Source organism: Peromyscus californicus, unplaced genomic scaffold (assembly GCF_007827085.1).
Source record: "Peromyscus californicus insignis strain IS unplaced genomic scaffold, ASM782708v3 Scaffold_5__1_contigs__length_169319896, whole genome shotgun sequence".
NCBI classification, from domain to species: Eukaryota; Metazoa; Chordata; class Mammalia; order Rodentia; family Cricetidae; genus Peromyscus; species Peromyscus californicus.
The window spans coordinates 34,200,605-34,219,895 of NW_026294573.1; the positions used below are offsets into that span (position 1 = coordinate 34,200,605).

Here is a 19,291-nt window from a genome sequence, read left to right on the forward strand (position 1 = left end):
TACTACAAAGAGTGTGGATTCTAACAGGTTACAAAGTGAAAGTCTGTGGACACCACCTAGAACAACATGGAACCAAGCCAGCACACTGGCGGCTCCACAGACTTTCCCTACTGCATCCCAGTCACCTTCTCACGTACGCTCTGTGCCACCAGCAACACTGAGACACTGGACGGGATCCTCTCTGGGCTGCAGAAGCTACCCTGGAGGCAGAGGTCACTGGCTTAACAGCTTTGACACTGGTGCCATCTGACATCAGTACATCTCTAAACCGTGCCTGTGGGCTCCATCCCTGACTCCCACAGCGCTCCGCTTTCCTGGCCTGTGGAGTCTATGGACAGTGTGCTGGGAAAGGACCGATGACCGCCTCATTAACAAACGAGAGGCTTAGGTTTCATGACCCTGAGCCAATCCAGGGCACCAAGTACCCCACTATTTGCTTCTTCCTTTCCTGGAGTCCAGTGCCCTGCTCACCTGTTGGACTTTTCTTGCAGCAAGGTTATGCTTGAAAATGAAAACTCCAGGCTTCCGATAGGCCAGAGTTCCTTTCGAGAAGAGATGGAACATTAACAGATTTGTTAATAATGTTAATAGTTTGTCAATAATGTTTCAAAAGTGCCACCAACTCTCTAATAGTATCGCCCCTGTGTCCGTACCCAATGAGAACATGAGGAGGACTGAGACATTGTGCTGGCTTAATGGGAAGAAAAAGTAAGTGTTCACTGGGAAAGGGACAGCTCATTAATGCTCAAGCTAGAATTTCTGTGTGTTGTTATAGAGACAAGGCTAGTGATAACTTGTTTCCCATTGACCTTTGACCCATGAACCACAGGGAAGCATTTGGCTCTTAGGTTGTAATTTCTTCATATATTTTCTTCCCCATGAGGCTTGACTTTTACATGTCCATCAACGTCTTTGGAGATGGCATTTCTCTTGTCTTCAGGAATTAGTGGCACTCATTATTTCAGAAATGCCCAACTCACAGATGTAGCGCTCTTTCCTGTGTAGTATAAACAAACAGTTAGGGTTGCTAGTTTGTCTTTCTACTTTTTAAAGGACACTGACATGTTCACCCAAGTGTGCGTGCTGATGTCTGTAAGTGTAAACTCTCTGGGAAGAGAGCAAAGTGAGATCGTTCAACTATAGGGACAGTGCATAGGTTACACACGTGTTTGTCTGGTCTGTTTCTATCTGCACTGTGTAAGAACCAGCCTCACTTACATCCTCACCAGTTCTTGGAACTGTCACACTTCAAAACTGACTGGCTGATCTTATATATGTATAGTAATTACTCCTTGCAGTCTATTATTATCATCATTCATAATAATATAATCGTGTGTGTGATGTATGTGTGTGAGTGTGGTACATATGTGCCATGGCACACACACAGAGGTCAAAGGACAACTTTTGGGAGTCAGTTCTCTCCTTCCACCATGGAACATCCAGTGGATTTAATTCAGGCTATCAAGCTTGGTGCCAAGCACCTTTACTGGCTGAGCCATCTTGCCAGACACCATGTTTATTTTTATGTGTGTGTGTGTGTGTGTGTGTGTGTGTGTGTGTGTGTGTGTGTGCGTGCGTGCGCTCTGGGTCTCCAACCCAGCGCCTCAGAAATGGTAGGCACACTTCCTACTATTTAACTGCATCCCCAGCCCTGTTTCTATGATTTTTATTTTTGCCCCGTCTCTAGATCAAAATCGAACTCAAGCAAGCCCAGGAGAAGTTGCTAGACAACGCCAGGATGCACTCCTCACTCACGGCAGAGTGGAAGCACTGTCAGCAGAGAGTCAAGGAGCTGGAACTGGAGGGACTCAAGCAGGCTCGGAGCATCAAATCCCAGCAGAGCCTTCAGGAGAAGCTGGCTTGGGAGAAATCCAAAGTGGCCGATGCTCAGGAAAAGGTAATTATCTTCACACTCAAGAAGCAAATATGTACACGTCTAGAGCCCTGCTCCCTGAGGACCTTAAGAGACAGTTGTGTGCTAATGTTTCTATCTGTGGGCACGGGCTAATCCTTTCCTTTACTCTCCCTGTCTTTTCCTCTTTTTCATAATTTTATTCCATCTGCCCCTACTATTCTAATAAGCCTTGTATATTTTTGAAAAATGTATGAAGTTAAAAATGTAAATTTCTGGGACTGAGGAGATGGCTCAGTCAGTAAAGTGCTTGACACTGAGTTCGAATCCCCAGAACCCACAGTGCATGCCTATAATCCCAGCGTTGGAGAAACAGAAACAGGAGGGTTCCCTGAACCTGGCTGGCCAACCAGCCTAGCTAAATAGCTCCAGGCCAGCAAGAGACCCTGCCTCAAAAAATAGGATGGAGAGAGACAGAGGAGGACACCCTTTATCAACTCTTGGTTGGTCTCCACACACCTGTAAACACATGTGCATGCACGCGCACACATATATACACATGTCTATATATACACAAATGTAAATTTCGTTTAAGCTATAACATGAACTTAAAATGATTGAAGCCACAGGATATTTATACTTTTTTAATATTGAAGAATTTATTTTCTCTCATTTGAATTGGCTGTTTATATGATTTTTATTTTATAATCTCTAAAAAATAGACTTATTTATTTTATTGTATGTGTATGAGTGTTTTGCCTGCATGTATGTATGTACACGCACCACATACATGTCTGGTGCCTGAGAAGGTCAGAAGAGGGCTTGGACCCCTGGGACTGGAGTTACAGATGGTTGAGAGCTGCCATGTGGGTGCTGGGAACTGAACCCAGGTTGTTTTCGAGATCAATAAGTAATTTTAAGATTTTTGCTGTGGAATTAGCTATTTTCTAAGACTGCCCCTGCATTTTGGATTGCTTAACATCAGGTGTCAATAGACTATAACAGCTAGGCAGTGGTGACACTTGTCTTTAATCCCAGCACTCAGGAGGCATAGACAGGCAGATCTCTGAGTTCTGAGTTCAAGGCCAGCCTGGTCTACAGAGTGAGTTCCAGGAAAGCCAGGGTTACACAGAGAAACCCTGTCTCAAAAAACCAAAAACGAACAACAACATCAACAAAAAAAAATAGAATATAACAGTGTGTGTGTGTGTGTGTGTGTGTGTGTGTGTGTGTGTGTGTGTGTGTGTAGATATCCCCCTGCATTGCTGTCTTACTGCCTTGAAACTACTAAACAGCAGATGTGTGTCAGGAGATGAGGGTGCATTCCTCTTCCAAACAGCATAGAAGTAAAGACAAGCCCTGCACACTGCCACAGGACACAGTGGACGAGCTGCTGCATGTGTACACACTAGCCTGCAACTGCAGCAATGAACAATGGGTATGACCAGGACACCAGGAGCTCGCTCGTTGCTGCATGTCACTTGCAGAAGCCAGTGAGCAAGAGAGAGGAACCGAATCCTAAAACTGCACATTTTGCTGGGTGTGGTGGTGCATGCCTTCAAACAGGTGGATCTCTGAATTTGAGGGCAGCCTGGTCTACACAGCTAGTTCTGGGCCAGCCAAGGCTACACAGGGAGACAAAAACAAAACAAAACAAAACACAACCTTTGCTTTATTCGGAGAGCTAGCAATCTGAGAAGATGGTGGATTAACATCTGAAAAAAACTGTCTTCGGTCTCAACCTCTAGCCAGTGATTACATGGAGATGGGGAGGCAGAACAGGGGCAAGCAGGCAGGCACTTGAGAGTGAGGCCTAGCCCCTCTGCTCAGGGGCGTAGCCGGCTTCTGGTACCCATGATATCTGTGCCCCTCATTATCACCCTCATTCTTCCCTTGTCCTCTGGATGGTTTTGCTCAGGTACTTGGAGCACTGAGTCAATTAGTCTCTGCTAGCATCAACCTTGTCCCCTCCAGGGCACCAGGACCAGGGTGTGTGTGTGGGGGGGGGGGGGGGGGATGAGAACACATAAACCATTAAAACATGTACATGTGCCGGGCGGTGGTGGCACACGCCTTTAATCCCAGCACTCAGGAGGCAGAGGCAGGCGGATCTCTGTGATTTCGAGGCCAGCCTGGGCTACAAAGTGAGTTTCCAGGAAAGGCGCAAAGCTACACAGAGAAACCCTGTCTCAAAAAACCAAAAAAAACAAAAAAAACAAAAAAAAAAAACAAAAAAAAAAAAAAAAAAAAAAAAAAACCATGTACATGCTAAGCTGCCAACAACATGCATGTTCAGATTCCTTTTCACGGTGTAAAGCCTGAGAATTATCTTTGTAACACAGACTAGGAAGGAGCCCCTAACAGCCCCTCCCGTCTCCTATCACAGGTACTTGCTATCATTCAGTTTAGTATAGAGTTTGTGGTTGAAAAGGATTACACCCTCCATAATGTTTTACTTTTTCATCCAAGATTTTGGACCTGCAGCAGAAACTAGACCATGCTGGACAAGTCTGCCTTTCAGATGCTTGTGTTTTGCTTAAGAAGCAACTAGAGGAGGAGATCAAGGAAGCGAAGAGCAGTGAGGCTAGGCTGCAGCAGCAGTTGCAGGAGGAGCAGCAGAGGAGGTAAGGACCGCCAGGGTGTGGGGCTCCTGGGGCGGAGGACCTGCCTGGGACACCGGTAGATTGCTATAAGTGGATTAACCTGTGAAATCTAATGCGTTGCTTGCCTAACTCTCTGATATGATTTGCACAAATTCAGGCTTCATTGAAGTTATATTTTTTTATCCATTGGCTAATGTTCTTCCAGATATTTCTAGATCATTATAGGAATCTTTGGCATCAACAAACTGCTCAAGGATAAGAACTGTCACTTCCCCTCCCCCTCAAAATAAGTGTTACAATTCTGAATTAAAACATTCTTTTGGATGCCCTGGGCCTTAATGACAGTGCTTCTCATTTGTATGATGTTCAAATGAGCCATACATATTTTGAGAAAAAAATATATTATCCACTAAAAACTCACAGAGATGTTCACACATACTTTGTAGCTCAGAATCTTACTTCCATCTATACTTAGAAGTTCTATGCTTGGTCCTAGCCCAAAATACTACTGAGTAAATATTTGTTGAATGGATGAATGTTTGAGTATGCAACTGGCTGGATATTTGTATGAATGAAGACTGAATACACTCAATGAGAGGCCGTAGGAAAACACTTGCCTCACCTGCCGTGTCTGGGAAGATGGTGGGCTAACCTGTCATAGCGCAGTTAGATCCTAGGTAGTACTGCTCACAAGAGAGCAGCAGGACACCCCAAAGACAAGCGTACCCTGAGCTGACACAACCCTGATGGATGATAATGCTTGCAGGTCGAAGGGCAGATAACCATATCAGCCACGCACCCAGGAAGTGCCAGCAAGCTTGCCACAAGTCCAGATAGCTGAACTAAGAAAACCTCCATTTTAAAAATGACATGGAGGGCCTAGGGTGAGGTGGACAGGTGGCTTAGTGGTTAAGAGCACTGGCTGCTCTTGTAGAGGACAGGAATTTAGTTCCCAACACTTCACCAACATAGCCATCGTCCCAGGCCCTCACTCTTCTTCTCTGGGGTGAAAGTCTTGCCCAGGCTGGTCTCAAACATGTGGGATCAAGGGATGTTCCTGCTTCACAGTGTCCCAGGTTTCGGGGACCACATGTGAGTGTACCACTCTCAGCAGAATCCGGTTTCTATCATGGATACAGCGGTCGGTGCCCATGTCGTCTGTTCTCCTTATGTGACTTTACGTTGTTTACGTCTTTCAAGAATTCCCTCAAAAAAAAAAAAAAAAAAGGGCTGGAGAGATGGCTCAGAGGTTGGGAGCACTGGCTGCTCTTCCAGAGGTCCTGAGTTCAGTTCCCAGCAACCACATGGTGGCTCACAACCACCTAATGAGATCTGGCTCCCTCTTCTGGTCATACATGCTGTATACATAATAAATAAATAAATCTTTAAAAAAAAAAAAAAAAAGCCGGGTGGTGGTGGCGCACGCCTTTAATCCCAGCACTTGGGAGGCAGAGTCAGGCGGTTCTCTGTGAGTTCGAGGCCAGCCTGGGCTACAGAGTGAGTTCCAGGAAAGGCGCAAAGCTACACAGAGAAACCCTGTCTCAAAAACAAAAAAAAGAAGAAGAAGAAGAAGAAGAATTCAGTCCATTCATTATCTGACTTATCAGACCTGTGGGCATAGAGTTGTTTATGGTGTTATAATGATATAATAATATCCTTTCAATATCTGTGGGATCAATAGAGGCGGCCCCTGTTTCATTTCTGGTATTAATAATTTCTATGTTCTGTGCGTCTTGGTTCACTTGTCTAAATAGAGATTTGTCCATTTGCATTGGTCTTTTCAAAGAACTACCTTTGGTTTTATTTCATTTTCTCTATTTTTTTTCCTGATTCCATTTATCTGTCTACCCCCACTCCACTGCCCCACACTTCTTGACAGGGTCTCATGTAGCCCAGGCTGGCCTCAGATTCACTATATAGCTGAGGCTAGCCTTAAACTCCCAATCCTTATGTTGCCACCTTCCAAGTTCTGGGATTACATGTGTGCCACTGCACCCCACTTGGTCTGAGACAACAGAGTCTCACTTTGTAGTCCAGGCTATCTTAGAACTCACTATATACCCAAGCTTGCCTCAGACTCACAACAATTCTTCTGCCTCAGCTTCCAGAATGCTGGAATTGCAGGCACATAGCACCACCCCTGGCTGAGGTTCTCATTTGTATTATTCTTTTCTTCCGTTTGTTCTGGGGTTATAATGCTAGTCCTTCTCTGACTTCTTATGGCAAAAACTTGGAGTATTTGGTTTTAGATTTCCCTTCCTTTATAACATACATATTTACTGGTACCAGTTTCTCTGCTTCTGATGCATTCCACAAAGTCTGTATGTTCTACTTTCATTTAATTCAAAATGTTCTTGACTCCTCATGAAACATCCTTGCCTCTGCAACACTTAGGAGTCTGTTGACTCCAGACATCTGGGGTTTCCTGTTGATGGTGTGCAGTTTCATAAATACTATCATTTTAAATTGTTGTATAGTATTCTCTTACATAGTGACAATTAATCATGGTTGTCAACCAGACTGCTTTAGAGATGCCCAGAACATCAGCAAAACATACATCTGGGTGTCTGTGGGGGTCGGCTTGTGGGTCAGCGTCCTCATTGGGAGAGACCCACTCTGAATGAGCAGCAACTTCCAAAAGTTTGGGGCCCAGATGGAATGGGAATGGGAGAGGAGGAGAACATTGCTCTCCCAAGGGCGGGGCCCCCGCTGAACAATGCAAGGACCCTGGATCCCTCTGAATGTGGCTCTGTACCAGCAGCTGTCCTGGGAGCTTTCAGACGCTCATCAGCCTGGAACTGGGCTGTACTGCTGACCTCCTTGTGTTCTGAGGCTTCCGGCTTCTTAGATGGAGCAGCCCTGAAGCAGCTGACTATTGTGAACCTATTCAGCTCTGGCCCTGTGAGTTCATGCGACACACCCCTACTGTACATATTTAATTGGTTCCAGTTCCCTGGAAACCTCTGACCATACACAGAAATATAACTTCTGTTGATTGGTTGTCTGAAACAGAATTTTGCCACGTTGTCCAGGCTTTGCCTTGAACTCCTGAGCTCATGTGATCCTCCTGCCTCAGCCTCCTGTGTAGATAGGGCTCCAGTCGTGCACCACTGCACAGAGCTTAACGTACATGTTGTAGTTTTTGTTCGTTTGTTTTTCTGCTCTAAATAACACTCCAGTGAGTGCTGAGGATGTAACTCACTGGTGGAGTACCTACCGATCATGCACAAAGGCCTGAATTCAGTCTTAGCACTGCCCCAAAATTGTTTGTTTGTTTGTTATTTTAAAAGGAGTTTGAGGGGCTGGGAGGTGGCTCAGTGGGTTAAGCAGTTGCTATGCAAGCTTGACTCCTTGTGTTCAATCCCCTGAACCCACTGAAACGTGAAAAGGAGAGAACCAACTCCATAAAATCGTCCTCTGACTTTTATGTGCGCTCACACACACAGACACACATACACACACACACACACACACACACACACACACACACACACACACACACACACACACACCATGGCTGATGTGCACCCCACACATGTGTATACACACACACACACACACACACACATTAAAAACACACACACATACATACACACTCACAATTTTAAAAAAGTAAGGGAATTTGAGAGCCATTGAGATACCCCAGCATGTAAAGATCCTCACCTCCAATCCTGACAATCTGAGTTCAATGCCAGAAACTGACGTGGGGGAAGGAGAGAACAGATTCCTGCACACTGTCTTCTGACCTCCACATGAAAACTACGGCACATGCACACACACACAAACAAATAGATGTTATTTAAACACTTCAAGTGGAGTTTGAATACTGCTAAAATGAACATCCTGTAAAAGCACCCAGCAGGATCATCTGTGGAACTGGGGGCTTGAGATAGCCTTCCTCAGTGACAGTCATCGAGGGTGAGAGTGAAGCAGTCAGCATGAGAGGCTGAGAGGTGACGAAGAGGCCGAGGAAGGAGGACACGGAAAGGTTGGGTGGGTTAGGGAGAGTAGTGGCTGGTGAGAAAATGAATCCAGAAAGCCAGGTAGCCTGGTTCACACCGAGGTGATGGACAGGCCACACTGAATAGTTGGGGCTCTACTGTAAGCGCAAGGGGCTGCCACTGGAGGATTTTAGGCAAGGGATTGTGGAGTTTGGAGTGTAGCTCTGTGGTGGAACAGTTGCCTAGCAGGCGTGAGACCCTGGGTTCAACAGCCAACACCAGAAAAACAATGGAGGATGTTCCAGGATTCAGTTGTGACTGAGGAAGAAAACTCTCCTGTGTAAATGGTGAAGAGATTCAGGCCACAGGGAAAACAGAGGATCTTGTCGGACCCTGTCAGTCTCAGGACCTGCTAGTCTTTCATCGCTGAAACCATGTATTTTGTGAAGTGTCTGTTCTATCTGGTAGTTTCTAGCAAATCCCTGAGCTGCTTTTTTGACTCAGACTTCCCATTTTTCAACTTCCATTTGAACTCCCAGACTGCACTGTAGACAGCCCAAGGTCCTCTCAGTTCCAGCAGCTCGATATCACTTCAGCTCCAGGGCTGGGCACTTATCCAGGCCCTTGGACCAAAACTAGGGATGGAGCTGTCACTGGATCTCACTGTTTTCCCTCAGCTCCCCAGCCCTCGTGAAATGTCTGCGACAGAACTCACATGAGACCTGCAGAGCGTGATGTAGAAGACAGGCAGCTTAGTAGAGAACAGGGAAGATGTGGGCAAAGGGACCATTGTGTCAGTCTGCATTTTAGGCAGCATTCAGACTGTTTCTGAAGTCTCTAGAACAAGCAGTTTTCCCATCCAGATGACTAACAGGCCTGTCTAGATTGACCTGCCAGGGAGAAGGCAATGGTATGTCCTTGTTCTTTACCAGAATACCTCCTGCTGTGCAGTAATCCTGTAAGGTTTAGGTCTCTTGAGAGCACTTTCAATACTTATTAAGGATGTTCAAGGTACTTCTGGATGCCATGTCTCCTCATAGAGGAGGGACATGACTTAGGTCCATTCCCCTGGCCAGTACTTAACATCCAATGGTTGTAGCTAGAGTTTTCCTGCCTGGTCCACAGTCAGGACAAATCTCTCTCACCTGCCAGTCCCACAGCCGCTCAGACCCGACCAAGTAAACACAGAGACTTATATTGGTTACAAACTGTATGGCCGTGGCAGGCTTCTTGCAACTTTTCTTACAGCTTAAATTAATCCATTTCCATTAATCTATACCTTGCCACATGGCTCGTGGCTTACCGGCATCTTCACATGCTGTTTGTCATCGTGGCGGCTGGCAGTGTCTCTCTGACTCAGCCTTCCACTTCCCAGCTTTATTCTCCTCCTTGTCCCGCCTACACTTCCTGCCTAGCCAATGGCCAATCAGTGTTTTATTTATTGACTAATTAGCAACACATTTGCCATACAGACCATCCCACAGCAGATGGTTCCTGTTCGTGGATTTATAAGCTACTGATTATGAAGAAAGGGTCCAACCCCGATGTCTTCCAATATCTAGCCAGCTACCTAACAGAGCCGTAAAGAAGAAAGAGATGATGACAGCAGGGATGGCCACACATACAGACAGTGATTGGGATAAAGCCCAGTGAGGAAGGTGTGGGGTTAGGTGTGACGGGCAGAATCAAGCTACAACAATCCTTAGAGTGCCTGCACTTCTACCCAAGGATCAGAGCGAGAGGCGCAGAGCCAAGAGCCAGTGTCGCATGGTCTACCATCCAATAACCAGTCGGCTGCCTAGACTGCTTCAATTAGAGACAGCAAGGCTGTCTGTCTGTCCAGTGTCAGACTCTAATGCCCATCGGTGCCATTTCATCATTGCCACCATCATATTCTTCGAGATGACTCTCCTGGATGTGGAGAATCTCAGTTTGCAATCCTCAAAAAGTCTCTCCAGGAACTATAGTTTGACAGGTCTCTCTGGAAGAGCAGGTACTGATGGCGCTCATGAGGATGGGTGAATCTCCCCAGCATTGCAGCTCATCAGTCCTCGAGTCAGCTGCAGCAGGGTTCCGTGTGTGCACCAGTACCAGCAGTGTGTCAGTCAGCTGCAGCAGGATGCCGTGTGTATGCACCAGTACCAGCAGTGTGTCAGTCAGCTGCAGCAGGGTGCCATGTGTGTGTGTGCACCAGTACCAGCAGTGTGTCAGTCAGCCGCAGCAGGGTTCCGTGTGTGCACCAGTACCAGCAGTGTGTCAGTCAGCTGCAGCAGGGTGCCGTGTGTGTGTGTGCACCAGTACCAGCAGTGTGTCAGTCAGCTGCAGCAGGGTTCCATGTGTGTGTGCACCAGTACCAGCAGTGTGTCAGTCAGCTGCAGCAGGATGCCGTGTGTATGCACCAGTACCAGCAGTGTGTCAGTCAGCTGCAGCAGGGTGCCGTGTGTGTGCACCAGTACCAGCAGTGTGTCAGTCAGCCGCAGCAGGGTTCCGTGTGTGCACCAGTACCAGCAGTGTGTCAGTCAGCTGCAGCAGGGTGCCGTGTGTGTGTGTGCACCAGTACCAGCAGTGTGTCAGTCAGCTGCAGCAGGGTTCCATGTGTGTGTGCACCAGTACCAGCAGTGTGTCAGTCAGCTGCAGCAGGGTTCCGTGTGTGTGCACCAGTAACAGCAGTGTATCAGTCAGCTGCAGCAGGGTGCCGTGTGTGTGCACCAGTACCAGCAGTGTGTCAGTCAGCTGCAGCAGGGTGCCGTGTGTGTGCACCAGTACCAGCAGTGTGTCAGTCAGCCGCAGCAGGGTGCCATGTGTGCACCAGTACCAGCAGTGTGTGGAGCCAGGGATTGCGGGGTCAGCCTGTAAAGCACTGTGGAAGAAGGATATGGATTCAGGAACAGAGCCCCACCTCAGCCTTGTCCTAGCTGTTCTTGGTGCCGCATCTTTCTCATCTCTGCCGTAAGGGAAATGATTTCTTCCTCATGGGTTTGTTTTGATGGTAAGAGGGAGAATCAAGGAAAAGCTTCTATTACGTAGGAGGTTCCCTGCCTGGTCCCTTTACCTTGCAGACACGTAACTGTACCTCACTCTGCTGGACCCACAGGCTCCCTCTGGCTGGCACCAAAGTTGTGGGTCTAGGAGTCATTTGCAGAGTGTAGCAGTACACAGAGTGAGTGGTGTGCATTGACTGCCCTCAGGGTACTCCTGGACCAGGACGTGAATGAGCTCCAGAGGCAAGTGAGGACCTTGCAGGATAAGGAGGACCAGCGGGAAGCAGCCCATTCCCAGCAGCGAGAGACTCTAAGCCAACAACTGGAAAGTGAGAAGAGGAAGTGTGAGGAGGTAAGTGCAGACATGCCTCCCTGTTTTCCTGTTCTCAGAGGCTGCAGTGCGTGTCCGTCATCGCTATTTAGCTAATTAGCACTGAGCACACCTTACCTACTGAATTTAGCTAAATCTACCATATATATACATATGTATGTGTGTGTGTGTATGTGTGTGTATACACACACACACACACACACACACAAGTGGAGGGGAGGGAAATAGACTTCCCTGTAGCCTCCCAGGCTGTTTGACTGGGCTATAAATTGAATTGGCAGGAGCTGGAGAGATGGCTCAATGATTATGTGCACTGGCTGCTCTTCCAGAGGACCCAGGTTTAATTCCAAGCACCCACATGGCAGCTCACAACTGTCTGTAACTCTAGTTCTAAGGGATCCTACATCCTCTTTGGAATTTCTGAGGTGCCAGACACACATGCAGTGCAGAGACGTACATGCAGACAGAAGATCTATATACATAAAATGAAAGAGATACATTTTTAGCTGGGCGGTGGTGGCACATGCCTTTAATCCCAGCACTCAGGAGGCAGGGCCAGGCGGATCTTTGTGAGTTCAAGGCCAGCCTGGTCTATAGAGCAAGATCCAGGACAGGCACCAAAACTACACAGAGAAACCCTGTCTCAAAAACCAAAAAAAAAAAATATATATATATATATATATATATATATATATATATATATATATATATTTAAAGATTAATCAACATAGGGCAAATTAGTAGGAGTAAGACCACTTCAATTACATATATATGTATGGGTGTCCCACAAAACATGAGACTTAAAACAGGTCAGATATCCGAAGCTTGTACAACATCCTGAGCTATCGAGAAAGGGCCTTGGAACCTCTGGAGCATAATGGAGACAAGCTGTGGGAGAGCATGGGGAGGAACTGTAGGGTGGGGAAGGGTTGTCTCAGATACAGACACAAGTCCAGTAGGTAAGGGGCGCACGCCTTTAATCCCAGCATTCAGGAGTCAGAGGCAGGTGGATTTCTGTGAGTTTGAGGCCAGTCTGGTCTACAGAGTGAGTTCCAAAACAGCCAGGGTTACAACTGTCTTGAAAGAGAAATCCTGTCTCAGAAAAAAAAAAAATTTAAAAAGAAAAAGAAAGAAAGAAAATGCCCTACTTCTGGATCTTATGGAGGCATTTTCTCAGTTGAGGTTCCCTCCTTTCAGAAGACTCTAGCTTGTGTCAAGTTGACACAAAACCAGCCAGCACATAGGGACACATCCTGTCCTATGGTCATGTTTTGGGGTGGTGTGTCCTGAGCCCCAACACAAACAAGAAGGGACTTAACACATGAGGAAAAATGCTTGCAAAGCTGCTGAGTGGGAGATCAAAAGAACCTGCTGTGGCCTTCCGCTCTGGCTTCAGGGGATGTGACGCCCTCTTCAGGCCTCTGCTGGTACGCATGCAGAGATGGACACACACACATATATATATAAATAAAAGCAGAATGCCTCAGGAAACATTTGTTTTCTTGGTTGCCAGCTTATTTTAAAAGGTCGCGACTCAGAAACAGCCAGAAGGAAGAGATAGCCAGGAATGTGGGATGGAACACAGAGCGCATGTGTCCACTCTGCGCCTCCGTGTGTTCACCAACCCACGAGCTCTAATTCCTAACCCCGTGGAATTTTAGGGAAGTTTCTGGCTCAGGGTTCTGTACAAATGAACTTGGAAGTGATCCTATTCCATCCTAACCACAAATAAAAAGCTGAGCAAGCTGAAAACTTTTAACAATACTTCTTAGTCTATCAGAGAAGTAGGGTCACAAGCCCTGTCTTGGTGTTCTATTGCTGTGAAGAGACACCATGACCACGCAACTCTTATAAAGGAAAGCATTTAATTGTGGTGGCTCCCTTACAGGTCAGAGGTTCAGTCCATTATCATCATGGCAGGACATGGCAGCATGCAGGCAGACATGGTGCTGGAGAGGTAGCTGCTACATATTCATCTGCAGGCAACAGGAAGTAGACTGTCTCACTGGGCGTGGCTTGAACATATATGAGACCTCAAAGCCCACCTCCACAGTGACACACTTCCTCCAACAAGACCACACCTACTCCAACAAGGCCTCACCTCCTAATAGTGCCATTCCCTTCGAGGGCCATTTTCTTTCAGACCACCACAGGGCCACTGCCCCCTGAAGTTGGAGAGACTGACACAGTGCCACAGAGAAGCCCTGGTGAGAACTGCCAGGAAAGCCTGTGCCACCAAAACTGATGAACTGTTGAAGCTCAGTGTGAAAAGAAAATTCTGCAAGACGAGACCTCCAGGGGACTCTACAGTTTCAAGGCCCCCCACACTTACTTTCATGGTTTCACTCCCAGGTTCTGACTGTGAATATTTGAGGAATCTCTCCAGGGTCTCCTGGCTGGAGGGGCATTGGGGAGGGGGACATTCAAAGTTTGTTAGCAAGAGAAACTGTTTAATTAGAACCTAACATGATGGGGTTTTGTCAGAACCTAACTGACCCAGGGCAAGAGAAACTTGCGATTTCAGCCGACTCTGCCCCCATTTAAAGGGAAGAAATGAAGGTGGAGAAAAAGGCATGTGTAAGGGCCATGTTCAAAGGTGTAGTTGTCTGAAAGATTATGACCTAATTGTAGGAGCAGAGAATGTGGCCCATCTCCCTTGCCTTACCAACACACACTAAATACCTGTCTCTAACAACGTCCTTCATCATGTCTGCCTATAAAGAAAAATTCCCAAGACATATTAAGACACAACTTGAAGAAACTGAAACACGGCAGAATCAAGACCCAGATATGACGGGAATATTGAAGTTATCAGGAGTGTAAAGCACCTGTGATTAGTGTGTTGAAGCTTTAATAAAGCAGACGCATGGCATGTAAGAGGAGATGGGCAGTAGAAACAGAGAGACGGAAAGGAAAAAGAAATGCAAGACATAGAGGCCTCAGTGGCGGAAGTGGTGGCCACCTGTGATGGGGCTCTTAGCACACTGCACACGGCTGAGGGAGGAATCCTGGATCACGAGGAAATCACGACAGAAACCTTGAACCCATCGAGCAAAGGGAACGTTAAGGGAAAAGAACAGACTACCCAGAAACCGTGAGACAAATACAGAAACTGTAACACACAATGGAAATAATGGAAAATCAGAGAAAAAGAAGATGAGACACTTGAAATGATATGATTGAGAATACCCAGAAGTTAATGCCAGATGCTGAACCACAGATCCGGAAAGTTCAGAGAATGCCAATCAAGATGAGCGACAGAAAAACTACATGTAGATTCATAACGTTTAAATCAAAGTTCAAAGAGAAAAGGGAAATCCTGCAAGAAGACAGAGGAATAAAATACTTCCTCAGATAGACAGAATTGGAGAGTTTGTTGCTAGCAAACCGGCTTTGAAAGCAATGTTAAGAGATGTTCTTTAGGGGGCTGGGGCTGGGGTGGCTCATGCCGGGTGATACTAGGCGTATCCCTGGGCTCCAGGCTGTTGTAGGGAGTGGGTGGCAGGCACAGGCAGTCAGGAGTGTGAGGTGTCAGCCAAGGTGGTGCAGCCATGACGGTGGGGGAGAGCATGGTCTGGGTGGACCCCGAGAAGACAGGATGGACATCAAGAAGGATCAGATCATTGAGATGGCCTGTCTGAGAACTGACTCTGATCTTAACATTTTGGCTAAAGGTTCCAACCTGATGATGGAGCAGCCGGAGGAGCTGCTGGACAGCATGTCAGATTGGTACGAGGAGCATCATGGGACGTCTGGTCTCACCAAGGCAGTGAAGGAGAGTATAATTACACTGCAGCAGACAGAGTGTGAATTTCTGTCCTTTGTATGACAGCTTATTCCTCCGGGGCTCTGCCCACAGGCAGGGAATTCAGTCCATGCAGATAAGAAGTTTCCTGACAAATCTATCCCAGTCCATGAACCATCTTCATCATAGGATCATTGACGTGAGCACTGTTCAAGAGCTGTGCAGACTCTGGTCTCCACGAGAGTTTGAATTTGCTCCGAAGAAGGCTGCTTCTCACAGGGCCCTCGGTGGCATCAGTGACAGCACTAAAGAGCTTCGGTTTTACCAAAATAAGGTCTTCAAGAAGAAAGACAGGCAAAAAGAAGAGGAAAATGATAGAGAACGGGGAAATGAGAAGACTGTGAGTTAAGCGCTCGCCTTATATTTAAGGCAACTTTGATAGTGCGGTTCGTACATCGGTTCACATTGAGAAGGCTGTGAGCTGATGCCAGTTCTCAAGCTGCAGAGTCTACCTGATTCTCCAGAAGTCACTTTGATTGTGTGTCTCTCCACTGATAACTCGGCAGAACACCCTTTTTTTTTTTTTTTTTTTTTTTTTTTTTTTGTTTTTGTTTTTCGAGACAGGGTTTCTCTGTGTAGCTTTGCGCCTTTCCTGGAACTCACTTGGTAGTCCAGGCTGGCCTCGAACTCACAGAGACCCGCCTGGCTCTGCCTCCCGAGTGCTGGGATTAAAGGCGTGCGCCACCACCGCCCGGCTGACACCCTTCTTTAAAAAAGACAGAAGTCTTTTTTAAATTTATTCATTTATTCATTTATTTTATGTGCATTGATGTTTTGCCTGCGTGTACGTCAGTGTGAGGGTGTCAGATCTTGGAGTTACATGTGGGTTCTGGGAATTGAACCTAGGTCCTCTGGAAGAGCAGTCACTGCTCTTGCTCTTAACTGTTGAGCCATCTCTCCAGCCCCAGAACCCCCTTTCGAAAGAAAAAAAAATTTTCCAGTTACCTTTGCATCTCCAGACTCCTCAAACAAATGAGACATCACTGTTTGTTTCTTCTAATCTGCCGTTTCCGTTACGACACAGCAACTCTTCTGTAAGATTCAGGCCATGCCCATCCCCTCAGTTCATATCTGCATTTGCTTATTATAGGCCATCTCTTTAATAATAAATAAATAAAAAGACATGAGAAAAACAAAGCAATGACAAAACCCACAAAAAAGACAAGAATCTACCCAAAGAAAGGAAGCCAGCCAGTCGGATGGCTCAGCGGGCAGAGGATCTTGCTGCCAAGCTGAAGACTTCTAAAAGTTGTCCTCTGACTCCACATGTACTCGAAGGCACATGCACACACAACAAATAAATAATTATTTAGTAAATATGAAGAGATGGCCCAGTGGTTAAGAGCATGAACTGCTCTTGCAGAGGACCCAGGTCCAGTTCCCAACACCCACATGGCGGTTCACAACCATAGAAGACTCTAGTTCCATTGCCCTCTTCTGGCTTCTTTGGGTATGGCACACCCATAGCGCACAGACATGCATGCCGGCATGCGCGCGCGCGCGTGCACAAACACACCCACCCCCCCCCCCCCACACACACACACATAAAAATGGAATACATTTCCAAAAGAAGGAAGAGCATCAGAGGAAGACTAGGTGAAGATAAAATGAAAGTTTTTATTTTGATTGATCTGGCATAGTTTGTTCAAAATAATAATGAGAGGGCGCTGGAGAGATGGCTCCGAGGTCAAAAGCACTGCTGCTCTTCCAGAGGCCCTAGTTGAGTCCCAGCCCCCATGCAGAAGGAATCCACCAGCGGGCCTGCACCTCTAGCAACAGGCACCTTCTTCCAAGGCACCTGCCTAAGATGCAATCCGTACAGATCCCCAAGCGAGGATTTTAAACCCTGCAGACTGCAAGGTGGGGGCTGCTTACACTGGGGCGGGGCAGGGGTGGGGGGGCTTGCATTCAAGGTCCTGTGAGATGTCATTCTTCCCAGTTGCTGTCTGTGCATCCCTGAGCCCTGTTTTCACGTAAGACAGCAAGGCCGTGAAATCAATTTGTGCTCTAAATCTGCCTCCACTTGATGAAGTTTCATTTTTTGTTACATTGGCCTTCTAGCTATGAAAGAGATTAAGATATTCATAAAACCTCTGTGGTCCTCTGACTATGGTGTTCCAGCAATTAGACACCTCAGTTGGAAACGTTCTCCTTGGAAGATCATTGACTTGATCAGAGGTGTCTAGCTCACTCTACAGACCTTGGAGTTGTCAGTTCCATCACAACACTGTTGGTTGAGTGAATCTGTTTTCATCTCTGAGGCAGCAGACTTGAGAAGGCACTTCATAGGAGAAAAGGTTGATTTCTCCTCTTGGTGTCAGAGGTCTCTGTCCCTGGCCTGAGACAAAGCATCCTGGTGGGAAGTCTGGTGGAGCAACTGTTCACCTGATGGCAGCCAAGAAGCAGAGAATGGAAGGGGAAAGGGCCGAACCTTTCCGGGCCATGCGTGGGTGATTATTTCCTCTTCCTCAATGAATCCAGCAAGGGGTCAATCCATTTTTATTTCAGAAACGTCAGGATCCAGCAGTTTCCCCAAAGTCCATCCGCGGGCCACCCTGCTTTGACATGAGCCTCTAGGGGGATGCTTCATGCCATCTCCCAAAGCACTTCCCTACAGGCATCTGTTAGCTGATAATGTAATCAGCTGTGGGTGCTTAGTGACAATGAGATCAGGTTACAGGTTCAGAATCCCTAATCCGCCCACCGAGTATTTAGGTGGATCTCTGTGAGTTGAAGGCCAGCTTGGTCTATAAAGCAAGTTTCAGGACAGCTACGGATGTTACACAGAGAAATCCTGTCTGGGAAAACAAAAACAAAAAAATCCCAAAACCAAAACTCGGGAATCCAAAATGCTCCCAAATCTGACATTTTTGGAGCTGGACATGGTGGCAGGCTGGAGCAGGACGATCGCTTTTAGCCCGGGAGTTCTAGGCCATGACGAGTAACACTGTGAGAACCTGTCTGGAACCAGGCATAGAAATACTGGAAATGTTTTGAATGCCGACATGACACTCCACACCTGACCTCAAGTGGTAGGTGTTATAAAAACCGCAGAAGGCAACCTTGGCGGGTTGGAGGCAGGGGCCTAGAAAGCCACGCCGGAGGGAGGGCAAGGGATGCAGAGTGCGCCTCTGGAGATAAGAGCTGAGGAGAGGAGGGATAAGAGAGGAAGAGAAGAAGAGACAGGAGAGGGGGAAGGAAGGAGGTGCAGACACGGACTCGTGGGAAGGGGGGGTACCTTTAATAAGAAGACTTAGCGCATGCGTATAGAGACAATGGATCATGTGCAGACTACGGCCGTAGGACCTGGGCTGTCTAGGTATTTGCCTGAATGTTAACAAGTGCATCCTGCCAGGTCCCCAAGGTGATGTCTAAATGCTAACAGTAAGTATCAAAATATAGCTGCACAAAAGAAATTATACTTTCAGGCTATGTGAATAAAGTGTATATGAGACACAAATGGATTTTGTCTTTGGCCTTGGGTCTCATTCCCAAGAGAGCTCATCAGTAATCGCAACTATCCCCCAAATCCTGACTGCCTCATGACAAGCATTCTGGGTAAGGGGTATTTGGCCTGAACCTTCTAATCTAACCAGCTCAGAGTCCCACTTTGAGTTTCTAGTCTCATGTGACCTCAGAGATGTGCGGCTTTCGGCCGGCCAGCAAGCCAGTGATGCCTCTGAGTGACCAGAAGTTGGATATCTTCTAATTCAATTATGACACAATTGATCTGAAGACAGTTTCGTCAGACCTCATGGATTAGGGTTCAGCCCTCAAG

At 46.9% G+C, this 19,291-nt stretch overlaps 1 protein-coding gene across 11 annotated transcripts in view; it reads left to right on the forward strand.

Moving 5' to 3' along the window:
• The window catches only part of Ccdc30 (coiled-coil domain containing 30), a 96,421-nt gene that overhangs the window by 62,787 nt on the left and 14,343 nt on the right, over positions 1 to 19,291 (forward strand). For all 11 annotated transcript variants that reach the window (XM_052715001.1, XM_052715007.1, XM_052715002.1 and 8 more), the window contains 3 exons: positions 1,688 to 1,897; positions 4,322 to 4,476; positions 11,585 to 11,729. In XM_052715001.1, coding sequence (XP_052570961.1) covers positions 1,688 to 1,897; positions 4,322 to 4,476; positions 11,585 to 11,729 — 510 coding nt within the window. The remainder of the gene's footprint in view (positions 1 to 1,687; positions 1,898 to 4,321; positions 4,477 to 11,584; positions 11,730 to 19,291) is intronic.